The 12,266-nt window shown below is 40.0% G+C and overlaps 1 protein-coding gene across 8 annotated transcripts in view; it reads right to left on the minus strand.

Moving 5' to 3' along the window:
* Positions 1 to 260: 260 nt before the first annotated feature.
* EDAR (ectodysplasin A receptor) overlaps positions 261 to 12,266 on the minus strand; it is a 182,205-nt gene continuing 170,199 nt past the window's right edge. For all 8 annotated transcript variants that reach the window (XM_073614815.1, XM_073614814.1, XM_073614816.1 and 5 more), the window contains 2 exons: positions 8,671 to 8,731; positions 261 to 4,829 (listed from right to left, as the gene is read on the minus strand). In XM_073614815.1, coding sequence (XP_073470916.1) covers positions 4,495 to 4,829; positions 8,671 to 8,731 — 396 coding nt within the window. In that variant the 3' untranslated portion in view covers positions 261 to 4,494. The remainder of the gene's footprint in view (positions 4,830 to 8,670; positions 8,732 to 12,266) is intronic.

Consider the following 12,266-nt stretch of genomic DNA (forward strand, 5'->3'; position numbering starts at 1 on the left):
CTTGCAAAGGGCCCCTCTTCTGGCTGTATAGTATTTTTTTTTTTTTTGCAGTGTCTCCTATGGCTGCACCTAACTTCCCATGCCTTTTTTGACAGTAGTTTGCCTATTAGCATTAGAATGACCAGGATCTAATAACAGAATTTGCTCCTATAGATTTCAATGGTTCGAGTTCAATTAATTTTAATCAGGATTGACCATGTACTTGTCGAATCAAATTCCAGCAGATTTGCCCATCTCTAAATAATATATGCAAAAGTAACTTCAAAAACAATTTGGTACCTTTTTATTAGGAATTGTAAAGTCACAAGCATACAATATAATAATTTATATATACAAAATGAAAACATAAACAATTCTATGCTGTAGTACTCGTGCAATTCCATTTGGGTTAATTATATTATGGATGCATACAAGGGATCTGGATTTGTAATTGGTGAATGCAACATTTCCACAGCCTGGTAATTGCTCACTACATTTTAATCTCATCCTTCCAAAAGATGTGATAATTGTCTGTCACATTCATATGTCCATATCAGTAAATACTCTACGAGCTGTCATACTCTGTCACTCCTATACAGTAGCACATAGCAACGACTCACCAGTCATCTTTCAGTGGTCTGAACCCGATTGGTTGCAGTGCATTACTATACCTTGCACACTAGCATCGCTCTTTGCATTGTCTTACTGCATACGCTTTCGTAATTGGCTATCCTACAGAGTTCACTTATGAAATTGTGCAGATACCAAATTGTTGCTTTTCTCACACATTCATGTACAAGGGGTCTTCAAAAAGTTTCTGCACTTTTAAATTTTCGTTGGAAACAGTGAGGGCGGGAGGAGTAATAATTGGTTGTGTCTGATGCCGCGTACACACGAGCGGACTTTATGGCAGACTTAGTCCGGCGGACAATTCGATCGTGTGTGGGCTCCAGCGGACTTGTTTTTCCCAAAAGTTTGACGGACCTAGAAATGAAACATGTTTCAAATCTTTCCGACGGATTCATGTCCGGTCGAAAAGTCTGCTCGTCTGTATGCTAGTCCGACGGACAAAAACAGACGCTAGGGCAGCTATTTGGCTACTGGCTATGAACTTCCTTGTTTTAGTCCGGCCATATGTTATCACATACGAATCCATCGGACTTTGGTTGATAGTGTGTAGGCAAGTCCGTTCATTCGGAAAGTCCGTTGAAACGTCCGCTGCACCAAGTCTTTCCGTAAAGTCCGCTCGTGTGTACGCAGCATGAGAGTGTCATCTGACTAGTCTGTCTGGCAAGCCAGCTGACATTGCAGTTTAGTATGAGTGATGTAATTTGCTTTTTAAATTCTTAATAAAATAAGTTAAAGTGTGGAAACTTTTTGAAGAACCCTCGTATATTGAGAAGAATTTGATATTTGATTACACACACACACACGGATGCACACACACACACACTTTGGAATCTCATGCATTCTAAGCAGCAGGAAAGTCTCTCTCCTTTTGCTACATTCCCTATGATCCTCAGGATATGTGAGGTGTGATTCCTTTACCCAAGTCCCCAAGATATGTAAGAATCCTGGGTGTGTTTCCACTTGTCAGAGACAAAAACAACCTAAAATATTGGGGTACCAAAAGGAACTGCAACTCAAAGCTGACAATCTGCCCATCTCTGTGGTTTCAGGTATAGGCCGATGGAGCTTGTCAATGCTTCACACTTTGAATGAACAAACAAGTCAACTGCACTCCAATGGCAGATTTATTATTCCAGGATTAGATCACAGAAGAGTCAGCCCAGACCAAGCCTTACTCTAACATGTTTCACCCAAAAAAGGCCCAATTATAATGTTTAATGATCTATGAGTAAGCCCTTTTTGGGTGAAACACTTCCATGTTAAGCTTGGTCTCATTTGACTCTTCTGTTATCTAGTCCTGGAAAAAAAAGTTTATTGAAGGTTGATATCATTAGGTTATGGCCGACATGTTTGTGCAACTTAAAATATCAGGTTTGGGGAGGCGTCACCTTTTTAAAGTAGCTTATAACCAAAAATGTGCTGATGTTCAGCTGTAGCTGAATTTCTTTGTCCCCCTTTACAACATTTCATTCATATTCTCCTCACTGCACTTGTCCTTCATTCCAGCATGTAGTACAGAACCTGCAGCTGCTACTGTTGGGATCGATTTACACTACAATTTCTGCATTTTGGGATGCATTTCTGCATGCATGTTTTTGAAGCATTTTTATGCTTTCTGGCAAATTTTTTTCCCTATTTTTTTTTTTTCCTTCATCCCAGTTTAGATCTTTTCAGTGCATTTCCAGTGCATTTTTGATGTGTTTTGCCATATTGCAGAAGCGTTCCATACAGAAAAAATCCAGCATGTTCTACTTTTGTTGGCGGAACTAGATCTCACTGCACTGGTTTGAACTATGGCCACTGGAATACATGGAAGTACTGTTCATTTGTTATGCAGATTAAAAATGCACTGAACTGCATTTGGTGTGACCAAGTTCTTAATGGAAAGGTTATCGCTGAATGAAGATTTGTTCCAATCCGCTGCTTTCTAAGGTCATTAGAACATGACACAAAATGAATGCCTTTGTCAACATTCATGGGTTAAATCTGCACTGACTTAATGTATAGCATAAAATAGATATCCTAAGCCTAAACTAGGAGGACATTAATATTAAAATAAAATAACATAGCTCCCAACTGTCCCTGATTTCGAGGGACTGTCCCTGATTTGGAACAAAGTCCCCCTGTCCCTCTTTACTCCTCATTTGTCCCTCATTTTGGTCTGATGTATATATTTGTATATAAAATGCACTTTTTATCTTTCAAAAAGTATTTCCCAGTGCTAAACTTTTCATCCAATTACTAAATTGCTGCATTTGCTAATTTCAAAAGCCAATATAAAGAAATAGTAGTGGTAAAAAAAAAGCACGTGGGTTTAACTAATCATTTTTTGTATAATTCTTCTTTAAGTGGGCGTGGCAGGGGGTGTGTCCTATGTCTACATACTTTTGCTAATAGGTGGACGTCCCTCTTTCCCATCTCAAAAAGTTGGGAGGTATGAAATAATGCAGTTTAGAGATTAGAATGAATGTTTATACACTACACAATGAGCTTTTACTGTGCACAGCACATGCATCCTGAACCCCATTTTGTGAAAACCTGCCCTGTGTGTTTAATCATAGTATACGGCCTTTCGTAATCATGTTTATCAAGCTAAGAAGAGACAGTTGATATTTAAAATATTGTTTTGTACATTCAAGAAATGTTACTGCAATTTTTATACAGGTCCAAGGAAACACATTTCTCTTTCACTTCACAAAACACTCTCAGTGAGACTCTAAGTCAGTTTAAATCATTCATTTTAATGGCATATCTCAAAGTAGCTTATACTCACCTTCCCTTTTGCTTCTCCTCTGCTCCATTCAGCTGCCAGAAGTAATGAACAGTACTCAGAACTTGTGGGTACAGGGCACGTGATTCAATGCTCTGGCTGACAGGTGACAGCATTAGTGCATGGTAATTGGCTATTCAGAAACTCAGTGCTGTCATAAGGAGTGGGGAGAAAGGAAGCCCTCAGCCCTCTGTATGCTTCATGTCATGCTTTGCAAGCTACATGGGACTCCCTCTATTTATTACCAGTGGATTCATGAAGAGGCAGTGGAGCAAGGGAAGGCATGTAGGCCTGAAAGGGCTGGTGTTAAAGTGAATCCTATTGCTTTGTCCTGCATGGACGGCACTGTAAGGCATGTATATACACTGTGACAATGTTATGCTCCATGCTGTGATTTGGAGGCTACAGAGTGGAGAAAGGAAAGATATGTGAGGCCGAAAGGGCTTTTGTTAAAGTGAATCTATTGCTCTGTCCTCTATGGACTGCAATGTCAGGCATATATATGCACTAGGGCAATTTTTTTTTTTTTTTTTTTTAAGTTTTACACTTCTGCCAAGAAACTGTTTGCTACCTTCAGATCCTGGCAGTCAGCTAATTTAGGAAGGCCTAAAAGGTAGAAATAAATAATTTTTGGAATGTACCGAGTGCTCTCTTCAGAATTGGGTTGCACCACAACATATTTTTCATTAGATATTTGTAGTTAATAGAACAAAAAGTAATTTTCACGTGTTTTTTTCATTACTAAAATATGTGTTGCAGAAGAATGCGTTAGTTTGTATTAAACTGTCTGTATTCCATACATAACCAGTAAACGTTGAGAATTCAGAGAGGAAGTAGCCCTTCTGGTCACAGGTTCATATACAAAAGGTATGCAATGAACAGTGGTATGTAATAGTACTTAATGAGCCATTATCCTCATGTGTGGTTCACCATTAGAAAAGTCTGTTGCTTTCCTATAAAATACTTCTAAAAGTCTTATAATCCTTCTTGATGCTACATATCATAGTTTCCTTGCACTGTTTTGATCCGTAGTGTCCAGCCAAACGTGTTCATTGTAGCTTATCCAAAAGGAAAGGTACATAGTCCAGGTATCAAGATATATGTCTCACTGCAATTCATACATTTTCTGTGTTTGGCACTGTAGGTGTTGTGACTACTGGTGTAGATTGTGCCCACTCCACAATATCCGCACAAAGGGACTCCACAGCGTCTAGTCTTTCAATCTGTACTAATTTGGTTAACAGGTCTGGGATGCTGTACCCTGCAGTACTAATCCGATCAAAAAGCTGAAGTCCATCTGTCATTCCTCCAATTTCATCCCTTTTTAGGCCAAAACTTTCAGCAAGGTGACGCCATGTTTTCACTATTGCTTTTTCTGTATTGTAAGTGGAGCTAAGCATCCTGCTTGTCTTTTCTAAGCAATCAAAAGGAAGTTCTGTTGGGCTTAAACCTAAAGAAAAAAGAAAAGATATTAATAAGTTATACAGTTACTCACAAAAGTGAGTACACCCCTCACATTTTTGTAAATATTTTATTATACCTTTTCATGTGACGACACTGAAGAAATTACACTTTACTACAAAGTAGTGAGTGTACAGCTTGTATAACCGTGTAAATTTGCTGTTCCCTCAAAATAGCTCAACACACAGCCATTGATGTTTAAACCGCTGGCAACAAAAGTGAGTGCACCCCTAAGTGAAAATGTCCACATTGGGCCCAATTAGCCATTTTCCCTCCCCGGTGTCATGTGACTCAGTGTTACAAAATCTCAGGTGTGAATGGGGAGCAGGTGTTTTAAATTTGGTGTCATCGCTCTCACTCTCTCATACTGGTTACTGGAAGTTCAACATGGCACCTCATGGCAAACAACTCTCTGAGGATATGAAAAAAAGAATTGTTGCTCTACATAAAGATGGCCTAGGCTATAAGAAGATTGCCAAGACCCTAAAACTGAGCTGAAGCACAAGGGGTGTACTCACTTTTGTGAGATACTGTATAATCATTACAAGGTTTATTTTGAAAGCATTGCAAAGTTACTGGCTGCTTCTATTCATTATATTACAGAACTCTGCTCTACTAACACCATTTATTGATTTTTTTTAACCCTGAAGTCATTTCAGAAAAAAAACGATATATCTTTTTGTGAGAAAATATGCCCCAAAGCTTTAACAGTATATACTAGTATTTAAAAAAAGTCAACTTGCATGTGGCAACTCCTCTACAGCAATGTGATAAGTGATGGGGTAGGACAGAGACAACATGGTTCTCACATGAAAAAATGTATTTCTAATCAGAATTGTGATATGGATTTAGAATTTGATTATATTCACACAATACAGTGAGTGAAAAAAGTTTTTGATCCCTTGCTGATTTTGTACATTTGCCCACTGAAAAAGAAATAATCGGTCTATAATTTTAATGGTGGGTTTATTTTAACAGTGAGAGAGAATAACAACAAAAATATCCATAAAAATGCATTTAAAAAAAGTTATAAATTGATTTGCATTTTAATGAGTGAAATAAGTATTTGATCACCTATCAATCAGCATGATTTCTGGCTTCTAGATGTCTTCTATACAGGTAACGAGCTGAGATTAGGAGCACTCTCTTAAAGGGAGTGCTTCTAATCTCATCTTGTAACCTTTATAAAAGACAACTGTCCACAGAAGCAAATTAATCAATCAGATTCCAATCTCTCCACCATGGCTAAGACCAAGGAGCTGTCCAAGAATGTCAGGGACAAGATTGTAGACCTACACGAGGCTGGAATAGGCTACAAGACCATCGCCAAGCAGCTTGGTGAGAGTGTGACAACATTTTGTGTGACTATTCACAAACGGAAGAAACACAAAATAACTGTCACTCTCCCTCGGTATGCAAGATCTCACCTCGTGGCATTTCAGTTATCATGAGAACAGTGAGGTATTGGCCCAGAACTACACGGGAGAATCTTGTCAATGATCTCAGGGCAGCTAGGACCATGGTCACCAAGAAAACAAATGGTAACACACTACACTGTGAAGGACTGAAATCCTGAAGTGCCCGCAAGGTCCCCCTGCTCAATAAAGCACATGCACAAGCCCATCCTGAATGATTCAGAAGAACTGGGTGAAAGTGTTGTGGTCAGATGAGACCAAACTCTAGCTCTTTGGCATCAACTCAAGTCGCCCTGTTTGGAGGAGGAGGAATGCTGCCTATGACCCAAAGAACACCATCCCTACATCAAACATGGAGGTAAAAACATTATGCTTTGGGGGTGTTTTTCTGCTCAGGGGACAGGACAACTTCACTGCATTAAAGTGACGATGGACGGGGCCATGTACCATCAAATCTTGGGTGGGACCTTCTTCCCTCAGCCAGGACAATGAAAATGGATCATGGATGGGTATTCCAGCATGACAATGACCCAAAACACATGGCCAAGGCAACAAAGGAGTGGCAAGGAGTCTCCAGACCTTAATCCCATAGAAAATATATGGAAGGACCTTAAGGTTTGAGTTACCAAATGTCAGTCTCGAAATCTTAATGACTTGGAGAGGATCTGCAAAGAGGATTGGGACAAAATCCCTCCTGAGATGTGTGCAAACCTGGTAGCCAACTACAAGAAACATCTGACCTCTGTGATTGCCAACAAGGGTTTTGCCACCAAGTACTAAGTCATGTTTTGCAAAGGGGTTAAATACTTCTTACTCATTACTTACTTATTAAAATGCAAATCAATTACACATTACACCAGAACTACACGGGAGAGTCTTGTCAATGATCTCAGGGCAGCTAGGACCATGGTCACCAAGAAAACAAATGGTAACACACTACACTGTGAAGGACTGAAATCCTGAAGTGCCAGCAAGGTCCCCCTGCTCAATAAAGCACATGCACAGGCCCATCCTGAATGATTCAGAAGAACTGGGTGAAAGTGTTGTGGTCAGATGAGACCAAACTCTAGCTCTTTGGCATCAACTCAAGTCGCCCTGTTTGGAGGAGGAGGAATGCTGCCTATGACCCAAAGAACACCATCCCTACATCAAACATGGAGGTAAGAACATTATGCTTTGGGGGTGTTTTTCTGCTCAGGGGACAGGACAACTTCACTGCATTAAAGTGACGATGGACGGGGCCATGTACCATCAAATCTTGGGTGGGACCTTCTTCCCTCAGCCAGGACAATGAAAATGGGTCATGGATGGGTATTCCAGCATGACAATGACCCAAAACACATGGCCAAGGCAACAAAGGAGTGGCAAGGAGTCTCCAGACCTTAATCCCATAGAAAATATATGGAAGGACCTTAAGGTTTGAGTTACCAAATGTCAGTCTCGAAATCTTAATGACTTGGAGAGGATCTGCAAAGAGGATTGGGACAAAATCCCTCCTGAGATGTGTGCAAACCTGGTAGCCAACTACAAGAAACATCTGACCTCTGTGATTGCCAACAAGGGTTTTGCCACCAAGTACTAAGTCATGTTTTGCAAAGGGGTTAAATACTTCTTACTCATTACTTACTTATTAAAATGCAAATCAATTTATAACTTTATGGAAATGATTTTTTCTGGATTTTTTTGTTGTTATTTTGTCTCTCGCTGTTAACATAAACCTACCATTAAAATTATAGACTGATCTTTTCTTTGTCAGTGGGCGAACGTACAAAATCAGCAGAGGATCAAATACTTTTTTTTCCCTCACTGTAGGTATAAGAAGCATCACTGGCCAACAATGTCAAATGGCTTTGTCGCTCCATAGCTGCACATAATGTTTGAAATTATATATTGTTTTTGTCCAAACACATTTTTGGCAGTCAAGTAAAAAAAGGGCCAAAATACGGGCTAAAAGTTGAGGATTCCTAAGCTCAACTGAAATCTTTCACCTTTTCTCTTTCTAGCCCTGTACTCTTATATTTTATCTTTTGTAAGGGATCTCTGTTCGAAAATGCCTTTTGATCTTTTAGGAAATGTACTTCCTAAAATCCCACTCCAGTGCTCCATGCTGGCAAGATAAGTAATAGCCACCCCTCTTATCAGAAAAGTCCTCATTCAGACACTTGGTGCTAAGGAAGAGAGGAGTTGTCTGACCAGGTCAGGTAAATTACAAAATGCACTGGGTGGCATGATCAAACTTTGGTGCCTATTGGACAGAGCAATCATACTTAGACACACCGTACATCTGCTGTAACAGGAAAAATGAGGTAGAACTATGAACATGGAGGTTAATACATTGTTTAACTGGTTCAATATCTATTTCTGTGACTTCAACTTAGCTTTGAATTCACAGTACTTTATACTTTGAATACTCACCTTCTGCAACATTGCATACATTTGCATAGAGGTCTAAAATTTTTTTCCTTCGACTTTGAATCTGAGGAAAAAGAAAATATTTTCATAAATTGACTGACCCAGACTGTATGTTTTCATAATCATTGGTTCTCCCAAAATCCAAAACTATCTACATTTATAAAGTTACACATTAATAATTAGTACTATAGATTGTAATTTGTTTTTCAGTATAAGCAACTAAATGATAAAAATCATGCTGTTACAAATGACTAGTAGTATTTTTTTCCTGCTTAAAGTATATGCAAACCCTCACCTTGTAAAACACAGCATTCAGATTATATTAGAAATACAAGGCAAACCGTTTGTGTTGTTTTTCTTCTTTTTTTTTAATAAGTGATCACATGACCTTTGTTTTTAGCTGCATAAGGGGCTTAAGAGTGGAGACTGTGGGGGTGTGGGGCATGTCAGCAGGAGGCAGAGAAACAGCAGCACACTGATCTTCCCTTGTAAAGAGCTCTGCAAGGGGAAATGTCAGCAAGAGGCAGAAAACAGAAGGATGCTCATCTTCCCTGTAAAGAGCTGCACAGAAGTCTGACCACTGGAATACAGGCAAGCTGTGCTCCCAGGTAGAAATGCAAAGAAAAAAACTGACCATGCTTGGATGGATGTGCTTCCATGCCCTAGTATGGTCAGTTTCAAATAGGAAAGCGGGGGGACTGGAAGGACCACTAGGTATTTCATACGAAGGAAGCAATGCAAAGAAAACCGGATACTTTTAATACAAGTACATTGTACAAAAAGACACATATCAGAAATATAAAATGTTGGGGTAGCATACACTTTAAGGCTGGCTACACACCCATTTGGGCACAGTAACACTCACTAAACCCCATGTTACATGTGCAGGGTAATGGCCGAATCCAGCCTTCCAGGTCATTTCATGTGGCCCTCGTACCTCTCCTGCAGCTGTGGCAGCCCCCTCATTGTTGCCTTCACCTTGTCTCAGCAGCAGAGAGGAGGACAGAACTCCCCCACCAGATCCTGCACTTCTGCATTCAGCCACGGAAAGGCTTGTGTCTGCCCCCCCCTTTCCTGTCTCAGCAGTCGGCAGCAGAGAGGAAGACAGAACTACAGATCCTGCACATCTCTGTGCAGCTGCAGCACCCCCTCCAAGGTAAGGGGGTGCATTGTGATGTAAGGGAGGGTGAGGGACTCTTGACACCTGATGGGGGGGGGGGGGGCTCTTGACATCTGATGTAAGGGGGGGGGGTATGCTCTGGACATCTACAGATAGAACTGGCCCTTTAGGGGCAACCATAATGCTTATGTGGCCCCGCAATGAAATTGAGTTTGATACCCCTGCTTATGTGTAGCAGTGTTCTGAGTTGTCAAAATAGTGCAGGTGTGTTTTTAATGCTTTAATTACCATAAAGGTGCCCTTAAGATCATTAGTATTAATGCTGCATTATTCAGCTGTGTTTCCCTTTAAACTGCTGCGTCTGACAGGTTTAATACACTGGGCAGTTTATTTTTTAGTAGAAAGTTCACTTGTACCAGTGAAGTTCTCCTCAAATATCATTAATATGCAGGGACATAAAAAAGAGTTTCCTCTTTGTGAAACAAAAAAAAAGAGTTTCCTATGCATATGAATACATGATTGAAATTAACATTTTCATTTTTTTCTTATAATATCAACCCCTATCTTTTTAATTGTACATAAATAGTGCACTGCCACATTAACTAAAAATGCCAGTATTTAGTATATATATTGATATAATAAATACAAACAACCCATTTTGTAATTAGGTTTTACAACCGTAATACAGTATCATGGTCTAATTTTCTGATATTGCTACGGTAGTAACTTGGAATTTGTACAGGAGACAACATGATGATCTTTCCTATGATTTAAATGCCACCTTTGTTATTGAAGAGACAAATCTAGTTAATAAGATTTTTTTTTTTAATTGTTCCACAACAAATCAATCTGTGTGTTGATTGTGGCCTGGCCAGCACCAATAAACTAAAGATGCTTCTTTCTGCATTTAACACTAGTTACTGCAATTGTAAATACACAGTTTTGTCGTTTTTTTATGTTTTTTTTTCTGCGGTGGGGAACAAAGGGGGGCTAGATTTGCGTCTGTTCATGGATATAATTTACTATCTTACATAGTTACATAGTTACATAGTAGGTGAGGTTGAAAAAAGACACAAGTCCATCAAGTCCAACCTATGTGTGATTATGTGTCAGTATTACATTACATATCCCTGTATATTGCGGTCATTCAGGTGATTATCTAATAGTTTCTTGAAGCTATCAATGCTCCCCGCTGAGACCACCGCCTGTGGAAGGGAATTCCACATCCTTGCCGCTCTTACAGTAAAGAACCCTCTACGTAGTTTAAGGTTAAACCTCTTTTCTTCTAATTGTAATGAGTGGCCACAAGTCTTATTAAACTCTCTTCTGCGAAAAAGTTTTATCCCTATTGTGGGGTCACCAGTACAGTATTTGTAAATTGAAATCATATCCCCTCTCAAGCGTCTCTTCTCCAGAAAGAATAAGTTCAGTGCTCGCAACCTTTCCTCATAACTAAGATCCTCCAGACCCTTTATTAGCTTTGTTGCCCTTCTTTGTACTCGCTCCATTTCCAGTACGTCCCTCCTGAGGACTGGTGCCCAGAACTGGACAGCATACTCCAGGTGCGGCCGGACCAGAGTCTTGTAGAGCGGGAGAATTATCGTTTTATCTCTGCAGTTGATCCCCCTTTTAATGCATGCCAATATTCTGTTTGCTTTATTAGCAGCAGCTTGGCATTGCATGCCATTGCTGAGCCTATCATCTACTAGGACCCCCAGGTCCTTTTCCATCCTAGATTCCCTCAGAGGTTCTCCCCCCAGTGTATAGATTGCATTCATATTTTTGCCACCCAAATGCATTATTTTACATTTTTCTACATTGAACCTCATTTGCCATGTAGTCGCCCACCCCATTAATTTGTTCAGGTCTTTTTGCAAGATTTCCACATCCTGCGGAGAAGTTATTGCCCTGCTTAGCTTAGTATCGTCTGCAAATACAGAGATTGAACTGTTTATCCCATCATCCAGGTCGTTTATGAACAAATTAAATAGGATTGGTCCCAGCACAGGACCCTGGGGAACCCCACTACCCACCCCTGACCATTCCGAGTACTCCCCATTTATCACCACCCTCTGAACACGCCCTTGTAGCCAGTTTTCAATCCATGTACTCACCCTATGATCCATGCCAACGCACCTTATTTTGTACAGTAAACGTTTATGGGGAACTGTGTCAAATGCTTTTGCAAAATCCAGATACACCACGTCTACGGGCCTTCCTTTATCTAGATGGCAACTCACCTCCTCATAGAAGGTTAATAGATTGGTTTGGCAAGAACGATTCTTCATGAATCCATGCTGATTACTGCTAATGATATCATTCTTATTACTAAAATCTTGTATATAGTCCCTTATCATCCCCTCCAAGAGTTTACATACTATTGATGTTAGGCTAACTGGTCTGTAATTCCCAGGGATGTTTTTTGGGCCCTTTTTAAATATTGGTGCTACATTGGCTTTTCTCCAATCAGCTGGTACCA

The sequence above is a fragment of the Aquarana catesbeiana genome, linkage group LG02 (assembly GCF_042186555.1).
Source record: "Aquarana catesbeiana isolate 2022-GZ linkage group LG02, ASM4218655v1, whole genome shotgun sequence".
In the NCBI taxonomy this organism is placed as follows: domain Eukaryota; kingdom Metazoa; phylum Chordata; class Amphibia; order Anura; family Ranidae; genus Aquarana; species Aquarana catesbeiana.